Here is a 23,182-nt window from a genome sequence, read left to right as displayed (position 1 = left end):
TTCTGCATTGAATTAAGGGTCACGCATATACACTGAACTCCCCCTTAATCTGTCACTTAGACTGACTAGTGATCGGTGCTGCCATTTGAAAGCATAAATGGATGCATTGTTCATGTTTTACATCGCTACCTAGCTTTCAGCTGGTGTTTCTGTTGCCTATCTACACCAGGTTGGCTCTGTGAATATTTTAATCGCAGTACATCCACCATCTCTTTCAAACGCTCCATCTTTCATATTTGTTTCAGTCTTGTCCAGCAAGGCTTTCATGCATCGGCGTGCACACTGCAACCACATGCAGTAAAAGGTGGATAGTGGCTGCGGAATTAAAATACAATAAAAGCCATCGGACTACGCCTGTAACAAGAAATTTTCAAGGCCGTGTGCACGAAATAGATTATAGCCAATAAATTTCATACACAGTACAGTTATCCATATGCATCTCGAATGGTCCTTGACAATCTCAGCAGTTTTCAGCACGAGGACAACAGAAGTTTGTTGCTCCGGATATTGAAGGCGCTTGCATCCTGCTGCGTGCAAGTCTGCGTGGAAGCTGATACCATGCTCTGTGCACTCCCTGAAAATATGGATGATGACAAAGCTATCCTACTTAATCTAGAAACGCAATCTATAGACAATTGACAGTGGCATAGGACCCACTCGTTCACGCTCAACGGAGCTAAAAACTTCAACGTGAAATTTTTATACTAAATTAGCAAACGACTCAGTTGTTACCGTGGATTTAACATATACCCGAAAAAAGCGTGAATGTTCACGAGACTTCTGCAGCACCAATAGCAGCGTTTGAAAAATAAAAAATGAAACAGCATACAGCAAAAGAATCCTTTGCGCCCATTGTGAACATTGAAAGTTACGCATTCGCGTAAATATGTTTAAAGGGCATGCTATGTTCGCACCGCCAAACGCATCCTACGTGCGGCCACACCCAAGAATTTTGTCCCTACCTCATCATGTGTTTGCGCGAAGATTAACGCTAAAGAAATATTGATGAAGCGTTCATTTCTGCAAAAATATTGTATCAAAAATTCGTCCATAGCGCTGTTGCACTGTGCATTTGCATTTCTGCACAACACTTCATGACACAAAGAAGCCTTTAACTTTTTACATATATTCACGTTGCGTGCGCAATCCTGCATGTTATTTCTCCCTCTCACGTATTACATTGTAGGTCAGTGCCCGTATCATGCAGTCTCTCCACTGTATCGTTTTCTGCTTTTTAAATATGCTACAACCAACCAAACAGACCGCCGATGCTACCCTAAACTAGTAGCGGTCACAGGTAGACAGGTGAATCAAGGCTGATAGCATGATTTCTTGAGAAGATCCAGGTGGCCTTGACGCAGCTTCCTTCGTATGTATTTTCCCGTGTCCGTCTTTGGAATGATATCCACGAAAACAACACCGCCATGCAGGTTCTTGTGAAAGGCTGTTTGATCTGGCAAAATTATTAGAAAAGAAAGAAACGCAGAATAACCAGTCATTGCGAGTATTACTGATATTAAAACAACATAAAGAGGTAAACTACATATTAAAAGCAGACAAGTGTATTATTGCTTTCTTGGGACACCAGAGCTTCCCTGAACCAAAGAAGCATCGGATAGAAGGACTAGTCGGTATTGAGCATAATAAGGCATGATTGCTAGCGAACGCCACAGGTACGACCACGAACACGGAATACGCTCGCATCTTGCGTTTTCACGTGTTACATGTAGCGTCATCATCCTCCCTAATCATCATCATTATCACTTTCCGCCGCCGCACCACGCCTCTCACGCAGCTCGTGCAAACTGCAGGTTGCTCGACATGGAAAGAACACGCTTACAATCTCGGCTGGCTTGGTCGATAGGTGGTGTTGGCTGCACGTCGCAGCCGGCACCACTTGGCTTCGATTTCTTGCATTCGAAATCAAGTGGCGAGAACGGAACGGCTATGTCGGCTGCCGGCGTGTCTCTCTAGATTAGTGACACGGAGAGCACGTATTGCGCCGAGCGGTCAGCTGCAGTGCTTCCTTGGATCTTCCTCCCAGTTAAGTCGTTCAAGCCAAGCTGCAGTCGAGCATGGTTCCGTCTGCTCGATGTCATCCTGGATATGAATGGCGTCGCCGCACAGCCGCTGATCCACGCCATTCTGATGGAAGTCCCGGTTTAATTTCGTCATCTCTCGGCCGCCTCGTATTCCACTCCACGGCATTAGGAACATTTCTGCGCTGCTGTGTTGGCCTGCTATGGCGAAACGTGCCGACCGCTTACGGGGACCCGCCCCAAGTTCCCGGTTTTCCCTCAGCCGCAGCGAGCGGTACCCGCCGACCTGCTGTCTTCACTCGGCCACCATCATAGTTGCCTAATTACGACTCCTTCAGATTCATATCCGGCCACATAAGCGGCCATTCCTACGCCCGACCACCTCGACGAGGTAGAACACTTTCTTATTTTGATGTTCCTGCCCACCGAGATGTACGTTTCTTGGAAGCTCTCGGCCCATGGTATCACGAGTGCCCACAATCTACAATCTTCCCTGACCTTGACGACTCGCGACACAACTCCCCGACAGCTGATATGCAACACGCCACGGAATCTGCCGCGGTTATCGTTTCGACCGCTGTTCGCCCACCGATTGCGGAGGCGTCATTGTCTGTGCCCTCCGACGAACATAATTCACCGGCCTCGAAACTGTGTACACATTGCCACAAGCGTGTATGTGGACGTTCCTGCAACTTGCCAGCAACGACTGAATTACTGGTATCCTGCGACCATGATTGAAGTGTCTGAGGACAACGCGCTTGGTGTGCTAATTGGGGTATCGCCCGTATTAGCCACGCTGGCCACGCAAGCGGAGGATCAGCACGCCGCCCCACGCTGGATGTCTCCTGTGTCAGCCACCGAAGCTTATTCCACGACGACAGATGACGCGCCTTCCGTTCCTTCTGCACTAACGAGCTAGCTTCCTGCGGTCAACAACATTCGTCTCCACAAGTAACTGGTGATCAAAGTAATAGAGTTGACGAGAACTGATGCCATTAAACACTTCTACAGCAGTTATAAAGGATTTCTACGGTATCGACGCCTCACCACACGTGCCGGCCTCGCTCGGACCAGCACGTGACATTTCGGCGTCGAATTCAACTGCACTCGGAGGCCCTCCTGACCCATTTTAGGGCCAGTGTGCAAAAAAAATACATCTGCATGTTTATGATTACTACGCACAGCAAGAACTAACGACAGTGCAAGCCGCCGTTTTGCTTGTTGCCCACCGCCTGACACGACGTTCCGCATCATCGCAATGGCGCGGGTCGAGCGCCAACTAGATGCGTTGGGAAAATGGTGTCGGCGGCAAATCTACAAAAATGTATGACTTGTGCATACCCTGACATCTGGTTTAAGCAAGACTTTTCTGTTTCGCGACAAAAAGCAGCAACGTATACCAATTCACTAACCTGAAACAAGTCGCACTAGCTCATCTTCGCTGACGAGTCCTTTGGCGGAAGGCTCTATGACCACAAAAGCGGTTGGTGCTTCTCCGAATTCTGGATGATCGATGCCAACAACTGCAGCTTCCAGAACAAGCGGGTGCTGGGTCAGAAGAGCCTCTAATTCTGCGGGAGCCACTTGCTGGTCCAAGCACTTGATCATATCCTTGAGGCGCTCCACAATGTATAGCTGGCCGGTGCGGTCATAATACCCGGCATCGCCTGCATGACGATGGCGTGTAATGCAAAAATTTGCAGTTCACAGTAGTACGGTGAACTGTCCGAGCTGGCATGAATTCAAGTTACAACACAGCGTAAAGAAAATGGACGAGAAAAAAGCCCAGCAGGTGCGCTAGCTGCCAAGTAATTCTTATTTATAAAGCCAGCATTTCATACGTGACATGGCCACCCTCCCAAACCCACAAACAAATGATAACCCCATGCGTACACCCTGTGGGAATACGCGTAGTCACGGTAGGTAGCGGAAAGTAGTCACAACGCATGTGATAACAGCGATGACCAACTTATCTACCCACTGTTACAGCTCTCGCTCCTTCTACGCGTATTCGGCCTCCAACACTTGCATTGATCAGCGCTCAACATAGGTGCGACTTTCGTACGTAATCAAATGCACCTCTTCTGCTTTCTGTCTTGCTTGCTAGCTTGTAGTTTGCACAAACTACGAACTTTGCTAGTTTGTATGATTTATTTTATTATTTTCGGACAGTGTTGCTTCAGATGTAAACTTAGGTTGTCATGTTACATACCACGTAAATATGTTCCAAGAGATCCTGTTATTTGACACACTTCCTTCTACACTAACACGTCTAATTATAATTATGAATATGACAAGCGGTCACGCTCTTCTACCTATTGGTCCAGCTCGCTGAATACTGCCGCAGCAAAAGATTCTATTGCTACAGTGTTTCTAACACGGCTTTCGAAATTGAAAAGAAATATTGCACTTTTAGCCAGCAATTAGTTTATCACGTGAATTTTAATCTTTTTTTCATGCAACGATACATGCTACAAACATATACTAAGTGCGCAAGTAGAGGCTGCGCTTTTGTTAAAAAGAAATGAAGTGTGCAAAGTAAGGAAAAAATATATTTTTTTATGATCAGGAAAAATATCTCTACAGTGGTCTCATTGCAAATTATTGAGATGTTTGCTAGAATCAGGTGCGAAATTGTCGACACAACATTCGCCAGATGACTAGGGTCACGTAACTTACCACTTCGGAACCATCGCTGCTCATCGAATACTTGGGCAGTCTCGTCTGGCCGTTTGTAGTAGCCCCTCATGAGGTGCGGTGCGCGAAAAGTGATCTCGCCCACTTCCAAAGGACCAAGTGTTCGACCACTAGCATTGTCGATTATCTGCACATTGATGGACAAGGAATGACAATGATAGGAAACACTAAGAAACATTACTCTCTCTTTGCCGACGCCTAAATAACTACACCCAAACACACACACACACACACACACACACACACACACACACACACACACACACACACACACACACACACACACACACACACACACACACACACGCACACCCACACACACACACACACACACACACACACACACACACATATATATATATATATATATATATATATATATATATATATAGAGAGAGAGAGAGAGAGAGAGAGAGAGAGAGTCTTCTAAGCGTTCCAGAACCTGCACACACATACACAGGGGCATACGCAAATGACCTGGCGCATCGTCATCTAGTCTGAATCGCTGCAGCCCTTTTCAGGAATCGAATATATTTGCCACTGAATATCAAATCACCATACAAACAACACTCACGAGAAAGGGTGGTTCTACCACCCTTTCTACCGAGAAAGGGAGGCTAAGTGGCCGTGATACGGCTGGATACGCCCTATTTCGTAGCGGAAATAATCATAATGCGTGGAAGATCCTTTATATAATGTTATTCTAGGAAATAGGCCAGCTGCGCTAAGGGTTGATGACCCAGTGCGGCGAAGTATATATGCCAAGGAAAACAGGACATCACAAAACAGAAGGCAAAGAAACGTCTTGCTAACTCGGAAGCTATAGAGAGTGAAGTCTGAGTAGAGAGTGAAGTGTGAGTAGTCGAAGGAAAACCGCGAGTGGATTGTCAGTGCTTGAGCATATAGGTGTATCCTCACAAGAACTCTCTAAAGAGCAGAAGAATGACAGAACCCTGAGGTACGGATCGAGTATAAACCAAGATGAGAAGGTTGTAGAGGCGGAGTATTCTATGAATATATTAAGAATTTGGTATTCCGGAACTTTTGGGAAAATAGAACACTAATCAGACAACTCATGGTGCCAGCATAATATAGGCGGGCCATTTTAGAGCAGAGCGGTGCTAATGGCTGTATAGTTAAGAAAAACCTTCTGAGAGAAGCGACTAGGGAGGCATTTTGGCCAGGAATATACAAAGACGTAAAGCGCTTTGTGAAAAGGTTACGCCAGAAGAGTTGCAAATGAAGTGACATCATGACGTTGTGAAGTAGTGTGGAGATGGTAGGCTTGAATGCTCTGGACAATGAACTGTGTGAAAAGGGACTGAGGATCTCTGAGGTGTTGGTGTGGCAAATTGTGTGATAGTGTCGTGATGTGACACGTGAATACCGCAAAAATGGGTGGGGGCGGCATGTGATAAGCCAGCCCGCGCACCAGGGATCGCAAGTCATCAGCAGAAGAACAGGAGGCCGCACCCCTAAGGAGGAAGAATTGAGCAATTTTTCAAGAAAGAACTCAGAAAGCAGGCCCTTGTGATGAGTAAAGGGCCACGACGAACGTTCCGAACGTTAAAAAGTGGCGATGGTGTGCGAGGAGCGGAAAGTTCCGTGATGGTGCGCGATTGGCCAGGGAAGTGCTCGAGCCACGCGACCCCCTCCGTAGTGAAGAACCCCAGGAGAAGAAACGGGCATTGTTCGGAAGAGCGCCGTACGAAGAAGGTTGAAGAACGAACAAGGGTGTCAATGCGGACTAGTTGGTATTTCATTGCAGGTTCGGGTGTAGCGCCGCGTAAAAATGCTAAGTAAGGTGACAGGAAAGAGGCGCACTCGCAACTAAGCATTATTTTGCGTCGATTGCAAATATAAAGCCTCGAGAAACACCATGTGTTACCGATAACACTGCGACATTGTCACCTTATTTCTCGGCATTTTTACGCGGCGCTACAACCAAACCCGTGGAAGAAGGCAACGTCGCACTTGCGGCGAGAGCAGCGGGCGCCCGGATTTGGAGGCAGTGGCATAATAGGCCCGTGAAGAAGCCGTCGACCTTGGTAAGATGCCGCACGAGTCTCGCCGCACTCGCAGCGGCCTCGTAGCAGCAGTTCCCGGTGCACCGGCAGCACTTCATCTTCTTAACAAGACGGCTGTGACCCACACTACAGTCCCCGGAGCACCATGCCGTCGGATCGGCCGGGCGGCACTTAGCAGAGGCCGAAGACACAGTTAAGCCCAACCTGTCAAGACCAACGACCACCGGGCGACGGAACCAAGCGGCTCGTCCAACGGGTGCTCATTTACGGCGACCGGATGACCGCTTCAAGAACTTCAACGACGGGACGCTGACGCCACAACAGTAAGACAATGAATTAGAGCGTGACCCCATGTGATTAGCTGCTGAGAAGCCATAGTGGCTAGAATGGCTAAAGTCTAAAGAGTCAAACCTAACTTCGATTGTAGTTCTGGTTTCGCTTTCTATCGGACTTTTGAGAGCATGTTTCTCTTTGGTGTGAATTTTGAGTGTTTGTTCACATTTGCTGTGTTGTGCGGTATAAACGTCTTTTACCGTGCACCACGGTATCGCTTCTCTCTCTGAATCCAATCTGACTTGAAAGCGCTCCTAAGTTACGTGACCTCGCGACAGCACGACCAGGGCCCGCATTCATAGAAATAACTCACTGAATAAACATTCACCGGAGGATAGTTCAGCCAATCCTCATGCCGGGCATATTATTAGCCAAGGCAGCTGTACAATAGCAGCGAACAGATACAAAAAAACAATTTTCGTAAAATTGGCTGCAGATTCGTACAAGGGAAAATCAGCAACCTGACGCTCATGAAATTGTTATAAATACGAAGCATTTCTTAGCGAACCCAAGGCGCTTTGAGCGTATCTGTATATCTATCTATCCATCTAGCCACCTGCGTCTGGGTGCTCTGTGATCGCCGCTTAACTTGGTGTAGACCAAGACTGGCATAAGAGGGTTAGAAGACTTGCAAATATGACTGCTGGTCGTAAGAGGAATAATGTGAAAATCCTGTCGTGTACGTCCGGAAAAACCTTTCCTCCAGACACGTGTGGCATACACTCGTGTACCACGGGTAGTCGTGTGCTGATATGCGCCACGGGTGATTGACAGACAGTATATGTCTACCCATGAAGGGTGAGAACGGACATTGGCAATTTAAATGCGAGAGCGTTAAAAAGCGACATGGGCAGCGTTGACTTGATGAATGCAAAGAATAAAAATTAGGACCGCAGCAGGAAACGAACCTAATCATTCTACGTGCCAGCCAGGTATTCTGCCGCGGTGCCGCGCCAGGTCTTGAAAGTGGTTTTGGAAAAAAAACCTATGCATGAGCAATGTCGGTGCAACGTCAGTTGTGGTTGCAGTGCTGGCTATCAAATTTCATAACAAAACAATCAACACTACTACATATGTACTCCTGCGATACAGACGTCATGTCAGGTTAACGTCTGTGCTTTCAGTATTGGCTCCGCTTTTATAGCAGTCTAATAAATATTACATTTGTACACCTATGATTCAGCAAGCTGTAGTCAAGCGTTGCTCGACCCCGGAGGAATACGCTAATGAAACTAAGGTATGCAATTCACGTCATCGCGCCGTAAGGTGCATTTCGTTTCGATAAGACTGACGTACGTGCTCTATCGTGAGTGGTGTCGTTACGTCAGACCATTGGTTACTCATTACACGCCAGTGTTGTCGGCTTGCCTGCTAACCCTACGATATTCCTACATCTACTACACCTAAAAACACGTTTATCCACCGCGTAACGCTTGGCTCAAAGCCAAGGAGTGCAGCATAGAGCTACTCGCTGACTGCTTCGCATGAAACCGATTCCGACAAGGCGTGGGATCTGCCAAATATTTATCTTCAGAAAAGATACTTTTTGTTAGTAAGTGGGAGCAAAATAAATACTCTCACCCGTCCACTGATATACGGAAACAATCTTGGAGATATTATCGGATGTCTGAGTTCGCGATAGAAGCATAAGTACAATATATCTTAAGCGCTATGTAAAGTGGCATTCCCGTGTAGTCGAGTGGTTCATTGCTTTTTCCGCTGTCATTTTTGTCCTCATATTCCAGTCATCGTCTTTAAGTGCTTTCAGAAGCAGTATGGTGAAGGTCATCGCATGTCACATTGATATAATCCCAGCGGTTGATGCAAGCATGGCAACTAAACATGGCACACTAAATTAAGAACACTACACCATGTGGACAGTCCTTTATCATATGTATTAAGGTGATACCTCTTCATGCGAGGAGTTTATTTTACACCAGCGGCAGGCGCTAAGTACAGCTCCAGTGAAAATGAATTAAAAGTGCATAATAAAGCATTCTTTCTATATTGGCCACTCTAATTATTCATTATATTTTGCTATGTGTGTGATATTACTTTCATTGAGTAACAATCATCTGCAGAGAGTATTGAAGAGGAAGTTATGACTAGAGGCCGGATTTTTAGGCATTAAAAAGCGCGTTTTAGGCGCCAAAAAGGTGGGCAGAACAACGTTTTAGGCCTTCAATATGGGCACAATAAAGTTTCACGTAAATTCAAATAATTTCAGAACAAACACGTGCGTGACCTATATCTACGGCGGGAAAGCAAAAAATGTCATTGTTTATGGCGGCACAAACGTGCCAGCTGTTGAACATATCCGTGCAATTGTCCTTTTTCCTGTTTGGTTCACAGAACACGGTCTTTGTTTGTTCTGTAGCATGCTGAGTGAAATGTCTACGGTCGAACCGACACACTGCTGGGTGACTGTCATTTTAACGTGGCTGAGAAAGGCACAGCAGGAGCAGATAGCCAGACCACTAAAGGACCAGAAAGCAGAGATGCCTCCTATTGGCCGCGTCCAATTGCGTAGAGCCAATCATAGGCGTGCGCAGGGGTCTCCCATTGGGGGGGGGGGGGCTGGAGAGGAGGGCGATGTCTTATCACAGCACCGTTCTCCTCTCCCGATGTTCGAGTTCGAAAAAACACAAGCTTCACAGCGGATGCAAGAATGAAAACAAAGCGATGACGTGCGTCTCACAAAGGCCTGCCTTTGGTCCCCGGCTTTACGGAGTTAAAGGTGCGAAGTAAACAGCCCTTCGTATGCAGCATCAGGGGTGACGATATTGTGAAAACCTTTATGGATATTCTTGCACTTTGTTTTTAAGAACGGCGAAAGCGCACTAGAGACAGCGACACAAGAAAGGCACACACATGTGCACACTTAGCGAGTTTACCGTTATTAAAAGTTGACTGTCGACGTGCCCATACAATTGCCACCTTGGAGAATTTGCACAATGCCGGGACACAGCCTATTTTAGGGTGTGTCCCGTCAGGTCCGACTAAGTAAATGTGGATGGATGGATGGATGCTATGAGCGTCCCCTTTAAAACGGGGCGGTGACATGTCTGCCACCAGGCTCGAAGAAAAAAACAAACAAAAAAAAAGCTTCCTTGTTTCATGTTAGCCTAATACCTTATCTACATTGATTAAATTATGCTATTACACAAAAAAAATATAAATTCACGGTCCATCCCTCTGCCTCTTAAGGCAGAATGACCTTATTTTTCCCCATTATTTATTTTTGTTCTTTATCTCTACTTTTCTGCCACCAATACTCTAACCGTCTCTTACTTATTTCTATCGCGGACGTGTTCAGCTTTCCATTGTTGTCCCTAAACCCAAGGCTTCATGTAGACTCATGCCCACACGTATACTTGGGTGAATATCGCCACATTCAATTAGTACATGTTCCATCGTTTCCTTAGTTCCCCCGCAGCATGTACATTGTTCTTCTTCGTTACTGAATCTCGCTTTATAACTAAGCGTTCTAAGGCAGCCCGACCTTGCTTCAAACAGTAAAGCGCTTCCCCTTGAATTATCATAAAATCTTTCCCTCCTTATTTCGTTTTTTTCCCTTTCGGTAGTTACTCAGAGCCGGCTTCTTTTCCATCGCTGCCATCCAATAAGTCCTCTCGCCGTTCAATATATTGGGCAGATTTGGCGCCCCCTTCAGTTGATTAGGGAGGGGGGCTGCCCCTTTGGCCCCACTCATGCGCACGCCCACGGAGCCAATCGCTCCCGTGTCGGTGAACACCTTCAACAGTAAATTACAAACAAAAGAAAAGCGGCGTGCATACCACATAATTATTTCTTCATTTGCTCTTCACTCTTCTTTTTCCTGAAGGCTCTCCGCGGTTTCGAATTCGCCACTCGCTCGCACCATATCAGCGCGGTGGCGTGTGCTGGCCAGCGCGGCCCATTTCACTGCTGCTAGCGGTTGTTTTCCGGAAGTTGGCTGTACTAGAGGACTATGTTCAACTCCATAGAGCACGGAACAGTTCATTTTGCCCGGTAACGTCTCAAACTGCACTCGTAAGCGAAACGTGAGGCTAAATAGTGTTCATACAGCCGCCGATTTTGAAAATATCCATCTATAGACACTTATAGGCATTTAGGCACAAAGGCCAAAAAATAGGCATTTATAGGCACTACAAAAACACTATAAAAGCACTTCTTAACATCTAATTCATGCTCATATATAAAAGTGGCGTGATAGGATAGCAAGGCACAAAATAGGCATTTGCCTAAAATCCGGTCTCTAGTTGTGATATTTATAAATACTGCTTGCCTGAACTACCTGCCTGAACATATGTGACTAAGTAACAAGGCTCTCGATTGAAGGGTACTACGCAGGATTGTTAGTCACCAGCGAAGTGCAAAAGTAAGAGCAGTGTCCACTACAAAGTGGCGACTGTTTCTTCATATTAAGAAAATTGAATAATATGCAGCCATGGTCGCTACATATTTTCATTATGTATGACTTACCTTGTATTCCGCCATTGGCACTGGGTAACCGACGCTGCGATATCCGGTTGTCTTCGGCGCTGTCATACAGATAAATCCGATGGCTTCAGACATGCCGTAACCATTCCTTAAACTCTCTAGCTCGAATACCTAGAAGAAAAGCAGAAGGATTATGTGAGATAAGCTGCACACACACTAAAGCTTGCGTAAAACGATCCATGTTGACACGGTCGTATTGAAGTATTGTCACTTTGATCTTTTCATGTCGATATAGCCTACTATACGGCATATTGTTGCATTTGTGTGGTATTTACCCGTTATAGCCTGTATTTCTGGCCCACTGGCTTTCTTTCTCGCTGGCTATTCGTCTATTAAACCACTATTCTCGCCTCATCAATTCGAAACTTTGAAGCCGTACATGAAACATCCTCCGGCCTGTCTCCTCCGGCCTTTCTCACCATAACCTTACCACTTGCACTACCTAATTTTTTAATCGTAGTTCCCATGTCCTGGTCATGACACCATTCCCTGCTTGTACTTATACAATGAAGTACAGTTTTTCTATACATGCTATATATGTAGACTCAGAATCTGCTCGATTGCAGGAGACGCAACAGTGTCCTTGCGCCTTACAAGCTACATATTCAACAATATGTGCACGTGGAGCTATAACCAACTTCTCAGCCAGGAAACTTTCGGGGGTTTTCTGAAGACTATAGCGCAAGAAAAACACGCAAAAAGGAAGACGTGACAGACACATAGCGCCTGTGTGTGTCACGTCGTCCTTTGTCCTTTTTTTTTCTGTGCTATAATCTTCAGTATGACATACCAACACGCCCAAAACGCCACGGGGGTTTTCGCCACCGCGCTTCTACAACCAGACTATCCGCCCCAAACATCATCTTCCGCATAACACATCTGACAGTGGAGCTGGTTGTCGACGATGATATAGAAGCTATCATATCATTCTTGTGCTTCTCAGGCGTCAGCTATGCGTTTTACGCGGTCCAAGTCAATTCAAAGATGCACATTGAGGGGCTTAGGTCGGTGCTGTGTGTTTGGTCACCAATAATATAACCCGATCAGACGGCATTCTCTACAAGCCTTGATATCGCGAGTAATTACCATAATATAAATAAATGTAACGAAGATCTACTCACAACAGAAGAAATACATGAAGGTTATTTTGACTCTCTGAATTCGAGTTAAACGTGCATTTCATAAATGCAGGATGTTATGAGGATGTTATGAGGCGTCAGTAAGGCTGCTGAAAAGTAACGTCGCACGAGGCGTTGACGAGATTGGTGCGAAGGAATTAAAACACGTCTCTCACCTTATCTCGGGGGCTATTTCCCACATTATTATTCTCATGTTATCAACCGGTGTTTTTCGGCAGAAGCTCAAAGTAGCACGAGTAACAGCTATATTTAAAGGTGGCCTTAGAAATAATTTATCAAATTACCGACCGATATCAGTCATCCTCATTATGTCGAAAATATTTGAAAGTTTGATTAACCAAAGGCTCATTTCTTCTTTTTTTGAAAAACACAAACTCTTGTCTAGAAGCCACTACGGTTTTCAAAAAAAGAAACAAATCAACTAAAAAAGCATTGTGCTATATGAAAAAATAACATACTTACAAATATAGATAGCAAGAACTTTACACTTGGTTTATTTCTGGATTTAAAGAAAGCTTTTGATTCCATAAAGCATGATATCCTGCTGGAGAAACTGTCTAGATACGGGGTGCAGGGTGTAGCACTAGAGCTCATTAAAAACTATCTGAGTCACCGGTATCAAATTGTGCAAATAAAAAATGCCACATCATCGACATTGAAGTTAACACAAGGAGTTCCACAGGGGTAAATACTGGTACCGTTGTTATTTCTTGTTTACATTAACGACATTGTAACTACACCCAATTCTCCTGAACTAATTATGTATGCTGATGACACCAACGTCTTTTTTAGGTCAACATACTTAACATATATGGAAGCTAAGGCCAACACGTACCTTGCGTCGCTCTCGGCTTGGCTGCGACAAAATAGGTTGCAGCTTAATATGTCAAAAACAAATTATGTTATATTTCGTGCTCTAACAAACAACTAAGCCGGGAAATAGTTACAACTTTTCAAGGGCAACAGTTAACCAGGGCTAAAGAGCAAAAGTTTCTCGGCGTTTGGTTTCAAGAGCACCTTTCTTGGAATGTTCACGTTCACCATATAGGTACCGAACTGTCCCGTGCTATGGGATGCTTATATATAATTGCACCCCTCATACCTATCTGGCTGAAAAATAACTTATATAACTCATTGTTCTACTCCAGACTATCCTACGGAATATTGGTTTGGGGGAAGACCACAAAAACTAACTACAACAGCCTTATTCCTCTACAAAAAAGGATATTGCGCATTTATGAAAGCTATCAGCGACCATGTCACCACCGTTGCTTTTAAAATACGGAATGCTTCGAGCAAACGAACTTTATGATTTCAAAATACTGCCGTATATACAGAGTAATGCATTATATCTACACGACAACATTGATGAAGTTCCTTACGATATGGGGCTCAAGATAAGTAATTATGGTAAACAAACAGTGATCTACCAAGTACAAAAAATTTTAAATAAGCTAGAAGGTAATATTGAATTCGATACGACCAGGAATGCGTTCAAAAATAAAGTGAAGGAACTGTTAGTAGCACAGCGTTTGAGAAAGTGATTGCTGTAAAATGTATATATATATATATATATATATATATATATATATATATACTTTGTTTATTTTGACTGCTTTTCATTATACTTATTTGTTGCAATTTGATGCTTGTAAATCTTTTTGTTTGCATAATTTCTGTTTAGTTATGTTTGCTACCTTTCAGCATTTGCCCTTTATTTACTAAGAATCAATAGTTGCAAAAAAGTATGTCAAAGTAATACTGTTTAAGTCTTGTGGGCTTAATGTACTGTATGTAAATGTATAACAATTTTGAGTGTATTTTGTAGACTGCCAATGAACTATCTATATACCATGTAACATGATGTTCTAATATGTTGCGGGTGCAGGGGACCCTTGTCAGGCGTTGCTCGCCTTTCGCCCCTGTACCTTCCTTGAAATTGTACTCACGATCAAATAAACATTCATTCAAAGTCTCGGAAAAGAAATCTACAGCATTTGGTCTCCTTAGCTAGTTCTACTGAGGTTAACGTTCCACTGATCTGATTGACGCGCGTTATAAAAAGAGATGCTGCTTTAAGGAAGCTGCACTTTTTAACAAGTTCATATTCTTTATTTTTTTTACATTCTGAATAAGCGCCCAATCCTTTATTTGTACAAAGATTGTACTTTGATACCAGTGAGTAACTTCTTTTGCACGTGAGAGATCGTTTCTGTTCATAATTTTATGCCAGGAAAGATAAGCTACTGCGTTTTTGATCATCGTGCACTAATGGAACATTGTTGTGTATTGCAGGGGCTGAAATAGTTTTCGTTGGAAGGGAAATCTTAGTAGCCTGCTCCCTTCTTGAAGCCAGCTTTTCACACTTACGAAATTACGTGATATTATCACGTAATTGTTTTTCAAACTGAATATTCGTAACTTTCATAATTGTAGACCGCTGTAATGACCAATATCACACACTCAGAGAGCTTCAATTACGTCTGCTTATAGAAATGTATTGTAACCCTTCGGCATATGTGTCTCATTCATCTGTAGCAAATTATAAGTTGACCACCGCGATTAACTGCGCATTGTTAAATTTTCAGACCAATGAGTGGCAAAAGGGTGCGTGTATTTCTTTTGTATTCACTGCAACGAGGGCCAAGAAAACAAGCTAAATATTACGAAAGTGTGACGAACGCATGTTCTGTTGGTGGTTATGCCTTAACTATGGAGGCAGCGTTATTTTATGTAAAGTTGTTGCACCGCTCAAGTACAAATATATTATAAGTTTTTCGGCAAAAGCTTATGCAGGGAAATGCTGGCACGCTCGAAGGAACATTATGAATGCTGGCCTTGTGGCGAACATTCATGCACTGCGCCGTGACTAACAGACTTGGATCATAGCATGTTGCCTCGGGGCATATAAAATTACTTATAATGAATAAAGCCAAGGCCCATTCAAAGCAAAGTACCCCACAGAAAACTCCGACATAAACCAAGAACATGTCCCAGGAACAATTGCAGACAATGTCGCGATCTGAGTGTACGCGAATAAATATTACATCATTACGACTGCAAAGAATTGTTGGCGACAAGAGGATGCCTTCCGGGGTACTCATAGAAACACATGCCGCTAAATCGGCACAAGAGACAACTCAGTAAAAGGCGTGCAAGTTCTATTAAGCGGTAGTGCTGTAATCTGATCCGTGGTTCAACGTCGAATCAAAAGCAAGCGTGATCGAACCCAGAATTTTCGGTTCAGTGGCAGATTACCGCAGCCCCTGCACCACCGCGGTGGATAACGATATAGGGGGGGGGGGGGGGGGGGCGGCGGGATCGGAGATATCTGTTCGTTCCGCGTTCGTTCTGGTGGTGCTACGTCACAAAAGTGGGCGGTCCGCAGCTATCTTCCGCCGAGAGGAAGAGGACAGCCAATCGTCAAGCGGTGAGCGGCGAGCTTTCCGGAAGTAGACGCGCATCGTTTGTCCTCGGCAAGGGGACCGTATATTTCAAAAGGAAGTGTTTCTCGCCTTCTAATAAAGACAGTTGTTATACGAAAAGATATTGTTTTTCTTTTCAAGCTCAAAAAGTTTCCGAAACAGCAATAGGTTTGAGCGCTGATGTTGATTAGTGTTAGTTTTTCTAACGTGCTCGCTATGTGAAGTCGCGCACGCGAAAAAGAAGAGCGAAGTAGCGCGGTTGGCGCAGTTTTTCAAGATGTCCCACCGGAATGTCTGGCTTGGCTCCCGGGTGTCGAATCGTCAAAATGAGCTTCTGCTGGCTTTTATAAAAGAGCACCCACAGATACCTACGCCGTCGTGCCCACTGGGGCCGTCGTTCACGAGTGAGGACCGGACGACACGTGGCAGTAGCTGGTAGCGCTTTTGAACTAAGAAGTCCCTGCGCGTAAGACCACAGCCCAGTGGCAGGCCCGTTGATTTTGTTCGCACTGTTCGTTTCGAGAACAGAAAGCAACGCCGCACTCGCTCATGTCTTCAAACGCATCTCGCACCTCCAACCGCAAGAGAAGCACACGTCGCAAGCGTCATTTTCTCAAAATCAGCTGTTGCGGCAGCCGCAACCACCGCATCATGCCGTGCGAAGCCGTTTGTTCGCTGGAGAGAACGCGTGCGAACGGTCTCGCGCACCGTTCGTTTGTAGCAGACGACATGCTCGTTATGACGCGGTATGGCGTCATCAAAAAAAAATAAAGCAAAAAAATGGCTACGCCCCTCAGAGACGTGGTTTTTTCCGGCTTCTGCCAATCGCGCACGCCGCCAGAATGGGTACAGAACGAACAGCGCAGAACAGAGATCTCCGATCACCCCACTCGTTATGCCGCGATATGACTTCACCAAAAAAGAAAAGATCAAGCAAAAAAAAAAAAATTGCGACCCCCCCCCCCCACCTGCCTTGAGTGGCATCTCCCGTATTAGCCAATCAGCGCGCTTGTTCTTCCCCAGGAGAATGAACAAGCGGAACGAATAGATCTCCGATCGCCCCCTAGGGCTAAGAAACCACATAATAATTATATTATACACATTTTCACTGTTGTGCGTTGACACTGCATCAGAAAGAGATTTAGAAAACTGCGACGCTTGGATCACAAATGTGATATTTGCATCATAACAGCATGAATACCTTCGTCAGTAGCCGCAATGAACTTATGAATAAATACAAACATTTGCAGTAAAATACGACTGTACAGAGCTCACCTGAAGAATTCGATGGTACAGGTCTTCACTTGAACATGTGCCACCTATAATGATCCGTTTCAATGATGGGACCTGTCCTTCGTGCAACTGAAACACCAGCTTTCGGAACGCCGTGGGAAATGCGCAGAGGCTACTAACCTGAAAGTGAGTTGCAGCTTTAGGATACTATTACGATGTTTATTAAAATACCGCGCAGGTTTGCTGATACAATTGCCAGTCAATGACAACCGGAAATGTAATAACACTGTGTGTAGTGTACTGCATAATTATTTAAAGACGCGAAAGATGGTATATCGCTAGACGCATCAGCGCCCGCGCGGGCTGTCGATAGAAGCAGCCAATGTCAATAGCTCATACTTTGAAAGCCCACGCAGTACAAAATACTTCAAAAACTGAAGGCCATAAGTGTACCAAATGGTACTTCTTTTGCAGTGGCTGTCAAGACCGAGTTAAAACGCATAATCAGCAAACCAATGTTTGCGTAAAGATGTCGAAAATCACGAAGGTGGCTCGACGGTGCATTATTACCTATCAATCTATTACTCGTGCACATACAAACCATTTCATACCGGTGGCTACAAGTAAGCGCTCTCAAGATGGTCAAGAGGCAGTCAACACCCGTCTCGATCGGAGCGGCGGCCTTTCCGGCAATTTAGGAAATTCACAAAATTTTCTCCGTATTTATGCGCTCTTCGGTGTGCGACCACCTATTACAAGGTCACTTTTCACGCTTTCGTGACGCTGTGTGAGAGACTGAGTATTACCTCTCAAGTGAAAACTCTTTACTTGCTGCCAAGGAGTAGTGGCGATGGAGATGTATTACCACATATTAAATTTATTCCCTTATTTTATACCCGGTTGATAATAAACAATGAATATCCACAACGACGATTTCGCGCCTTTTCTTATCGCGCTTTACACAAGCGCCGTGCGCATGGTCAAGAGGATAACCAGAAATAACGAAAAGCTAGAGGCTGACATGGATGAAACACGCACAGTAACAGAGCTACATTTTGCCAAGCAGTCATGACCCATAAATGTCTTATTTCTGCATAACTTCCTCATAGAAAAGATGGAAATCAGGTTTTTGAAAACCTGGGCGTTTTTAATTCTTGTAAGTTGATGTGGTTGCGGAAGTTTTCTCAGTCCTACACATGCGCATCCAAGTATTGTCCTTATATCATCGCCGCCGAATGAAAATGTATATTCTCACCACTGGCCCCCGGACAATCACTGTCGCGGAACGCCCTCTACTATTTTAATGAGTGTGCCGGAATACCGCCCACCATCGCCATCACCGAAAGATCCTTCTATCCACTCACCAGCTACCACCGTGAAACGTTGCGGTAGGACACGCAGTACTAACCTATACAACGCATTCGGATACTGTCGTCATACTGTGCGTCCAGACAAACGTTGCCACAGAACACGCAGTAGTAGCCTGACCAGAGTATCCGGATACTGCCCGGCATCATCATCACCGGAAGCAATATGTGTCCACTGTTCACTTGTCCCCAGACAAACGTTGCCTCCGAACTCGCCGAAGTAGCCGATCGAGAACATTCGTATACCGCTGTCACCATCATCCCCGAAAGCAACGTGTGTCCTCTCGCCGCCTCCGTAGAGACAAACGTTGCTGCAGAAGATGCAATACTGCCCTCTCCAGTGCATCCGGATAATACCCGTCGTCGTCACCACTGAAAGCAACATCTGTACCCGCAGTACTCGCCCTTGCCCCCACACAAGTGTTGCCGTCGAACACGCAGTACTACCCTATCCAGCGCATCTGCAACCGACCGTCCTAATCATCAGCGAAATAAACATGTTTCCTCTCAACAACTGCCTCCATACAAGCGTTGCCACGGAACATCCAGTGCCTCCTGACTTACCGCAACCTGTCATCATGACCACCAAAATTAACTTGTGTCCTCTCGCTGTTGAGAAAAACTTGGCAGTGGGCTAGTTGGTTAAACATTATCGATGATTTTTGCGCAAACTTTACAAGTGACTGGGGACAGAGAAAGACCACACACACGGCACATATGAGCGCAAACTAACAACTGTTTATTAGAACTATGGAATGAAATATATACGGTGACCGACGCATGCGCAACGCTGCCCTAGCTACGACGCCCCCTGCTCTCCTTTATGATCTTGATTTCCATATCGGTGAGCGCAATAGAAGGCGCGCTAATACACTTGCCCTCTACTGCCGTTCTGATCATGAAGACTTCGGCGACCTCTCTTTTGGTTCGCTTGCTCGACGTGTGCAAAATGTCCGTTTCTTCAAACAAAGGATGACACGTGCACCTGCTGCAGTGTGTCGCCAGATGCCCCGGAGCTTGCAGGAGGCCACAATTGTGTCTATGTTCCTTCAGCCTCTCGTTGACACACCTTCCCGTCTGCCCCACGTAATGAGCTCCGCAGGACAGTGGAATTTTGTATACCACGTTTTTCGCGCACTCGAGGAACCTATTTGCATGTTTGGTCATCATTTGCATGATGTCTAACGGCTGTTGCCGTTAGACATCAACTGCCGTGGAACACCATGGCCTTATACCATTGCATCCAGATATCGTAAGCGACCGTCAGCCTTAATAGTAGCATGTATCCTCACTGTATCCAAACTGCCCAATCGTTGCCGCGAATCACACGGTACCGTCCTGCTAAGTACGTACGGTGCAGTCATAACACCGCCCTAGGCCATATGTGTTCTTTCGCCGCTTCTCTCCAATCATTCGCGGCCGCAAAACACACTGTACAACCCAGTTCAGCAACCCGGATAATCACGACGTTGAAGTCTCTTTGCATATTATCAATAGGTAAGTCTGTATATAACATTTAATAATGAAATTTCATAGGAAATAAGCGCCTAAACCACGACATTCTTTTGAGGCACGCCGTGGTGGAAGAATGAAGAATGATTTTGGCTGCCTTTGGTTTTTTTAACGTGCAGCGCAACAGGTCAACTTTGACCCACCGCAATCCAGCCACCATGGCTGTGTAACAAAACGTCGCTTTCGAGATGAACAGTGATTCCATAACCTGATTACTACAGCACAAAATTCAATTCCTTTGCATTAGGACGACTTTTACCTTAGCGTCGAACCGTTCTTTGCTTCACAAGCTTTGTGCGAAGTCCCGTCTGCTGTCGCGATATCCCCTTGTACGTTGACAACTTCATCACTTCAGAGAACGCTACAGATTTGAGAGGCTGAAGGACAAGAAAGTCAAGGCTTGCAAAGAAACAACTTATACTTGGAGACTTTTTTTTTTGCGCGGGCCATGCGGTGATAGAGCGCAGTTATTACTTGCATGTTTGAAGTGATCGCGAACAGGTAAGCAACGGTAGCACCTTGAGGGCAGGCTTTCATTAATTACGGTGTTGTTAAAGAGTTACCTGATGTTTGTTGACAATCTCGACGAACTCTTTTGGAGACAGTCCTCCCGTTGACGGCACCACCATGGCTCCCGTGAGGAAGGCAATCATCGGTATGACGAATCCACACATATGCGTCAGTGGATTCCATTCGAGGACCACGTCTTTGTCCTCGAAAAACTCGGTCGCCCTAAGGAACGTCAAATATTACAGTGATTATACTGCCACGCCCGCTTAGAACTGGAAACTTCGATGCGTGATGTGTAAAGACGGCGCGTCCCAGCCATAAGCAGTTTTTAATCGACGGCCGACGCTTTGTTCGCCGCTATCAGGATACAGTGTGTATTGCAGTAGTTTGACTTTTCTTTTCCCGGCAACAAATTCCGCCAAACAAAAAGTTTCATTTTGGACACGCCGAGTGCTACCTTCGTCGACGTCACGACCACGTGACAATACCGTCACTTTATGTCAGCAGTTACGTTTTCAGAGGCCCTACGTGTTTGGTGTTTCACTTTCTCAGCATCTTGTTTATATGGTTCGCTTTGTAACGCAGACATAGGGCTTAATACACTGAGACTGTTTCCACCACAGGTGATTTCTTTATTCACCCCTCCCCTATCACTTACACCTCATGGGGCTGTCTAGAATGTGACATTATTCCCTTTGTCTCATTCAGGAGACTCCTCATTTTCCCCTTGTCACGTGGCCTGCTTTGAAAAACGCCTCAGATGGCGAACAGTGACGACACCGGCAGATGGTTCGCAAGAACAGCTGCTCTGAAAAAGCATTATAACAATATATCACTAGAGCCTGTGCATTCTGTAGGCATGGCGAAATAGCTAACACGATATTTAAGGGGCATACACGGACATGCCTTAATCTAGTTTTCGTGGTTTTAAACATCTGTGTGATGTTGGAAATTCTGATGTTGAAAGATATTTGGAACTAATTTCAGCAATTTTGAGGAATTTGCTCATGTGTAACATAAACTTTATCTAATCAACATTTCAAGTGGTTTCTAAAATATGTGCAATAAGAAACGAAAAAAAATGAAGGACGCTTGAGCGTAGGCTCAAAAGTAGGACGCGATAGCGTAATCCGGCTCCGTTCGCATCGCCATCTCAATCGGTGGCCTCGCTTCTCTGCTCGGTGGATGCCTCAACCGTTCCGCAAGGAAAGGAGCGTCTGTGCCAGTAAGATTGACTGTTTAAAATAATGCTAGAATGCTTACTGTAAATACAGCTGCGAAGTGCATGCAGTGCCATAATTTGTCCTTATGCGAATCACCGAAGTTCTACGCGTGCGCAAGGCAAAACGCGAAACTACGCAAAAGCTGTTCATTTTGTTGGTGTTTTTACTGATGGTTTTCATTTAATATATCTCCTCGCTTTGTAATGGGTGGGCCTCTAATCTCTTCACTCGTTGTGCAAACCAAAAGGCTTGACGCCTTGCGTGATTCTACGCTTGTGCCACGCTACATGACATGTTTAAGGAGACTGCTAGCGTTACATGACATTTGCAAAGGGGTTTTTTTAGAAGTACTTCCAAGCATTGTTATGGCTCTGTGCTTGAGCAACTGCTTGCCATGCAGAAAGTCTAAGTGCGATTCGCTCTCAAACCGAAGTTTATTTATTTATTTATTTTGATGGTATGCGTTTAACGTTGAGGCAGTAACGCGTTTATTAGAACATTGCAGCAGCTGAAGCTATCAGCGGTCCAAGCCGAGCAAGCGCGAGCACCAACAACAACCGTCTTCGCCTTCTTCTTTAGCTGGCGTTCTTGTCTGCGCCCTAACATGTTACAATTTATTGGCATCTATATCGATTTTTCTCTGACAGACAACGCTGATTTTTCTGTCAGACTTTCGAAAAGAAACCCGGAATGGTATAAGAAAACCATCCGTATGTATGCTTTTCGGTGTACAAACGACTGTGACATCACTGTTACATGCGCAGAACAACAGTGTCGATGTTTAAACACATCTTCTTTCGTTACAGGAACACGTAGGATAGCAACACAGTACATTGTTCCAATGAGTAATAAGAATGAAAAATTTGCACTGATGCACAAAGTGATGAGCACAATTTCTTGGGATAGAAATGTTATAAACGATAATCCAGAAGGATGAATAAAACGTCGAGAGGAGAGGCGACGAGCAACCGCTAATATTTGAGTTTCTTAATACCTCCGCACTACCTCTCACGCTGTGATTATTATTTCCTCGTTATACACAACGTGCAATAACAAAACGTTTTGCAAAACTGATGAACACGTGCCTCCCCTCACGTTCCGTTGCACTGCTTTTCCAGAATTTAGTATAGTAACACACTGTCTGCAAACCTACAATGCCTGTATGTATGTCCAA

At 45.1% G+C, this 23,182-nt stretch overlaps 1 protein-coding gene across 1 annotated transcript in view; it reads right to left on the bottom strand.

Moving 5' to 3' along the window:
• Positions 1 to 1,052: 1,052 nt before the first annotated feature.
• LOC119403422 (luciferin 4-monooxygenase) overlaps positions 1,053 to 23,182 on the bottom strand; it is a 34,601-nt gene continuing 12,471 nt past the window's right edge. The window contains exons 4-9 of the mRNA XM_049418321.1: positions 20,839 to 21,007; positions 13,574 to 13,594; positions 11,582 to 11,710; positions 4,719 to 4,863; positions 3,452 to 3,706; positions 1,053 to 1,453 (exon numbers count right to left, since the gene is read on the bottom strand). Coding sequence (XP_049274278.1) covers positions 1,311 to 1,453; positions 3,452 to 3,706; positions 4,719 to 4,863; positions 11,582 to 11,710; positions 13,574 to 13,594; positions 20,839 to 21,007 — 862 coding nt within the window. The 3' untranslated portion in view covers positions 1,053 to 1,310. The remainder of the gene's footprint in view (positions 1,454 to 3,451; positions 3,707 to 4,718; positions 4,864 to 11,581; positions 11,711 to 13,573; positions 13,595 to 20,838; positions 21,008 to 23,182) is intronic.

The sequence above is a fragment of the Rhipicephalus sanguineus genome, chromosome 8, assembly GCF_013339695.2.
Source record: "Rhipicephalus sanguineus isolate Rsan-2018 chromosome 8, BIME_Rsan_1.4, whole genome shotgun sequence".
In the NCBI taxonomy this organism is placed as follows: domain Eukaryota; kingdom Metazoa; phylum Arthropoda; class Arachnida; order Ixodida; family Ixodidae; genus Rhipicephalus; species Rhipicephalus sanguineus.
Note: the sequence above shows the minus strand (reverse complement) of the source record. Positions and strands in the feature narration are given on the sequence as shown.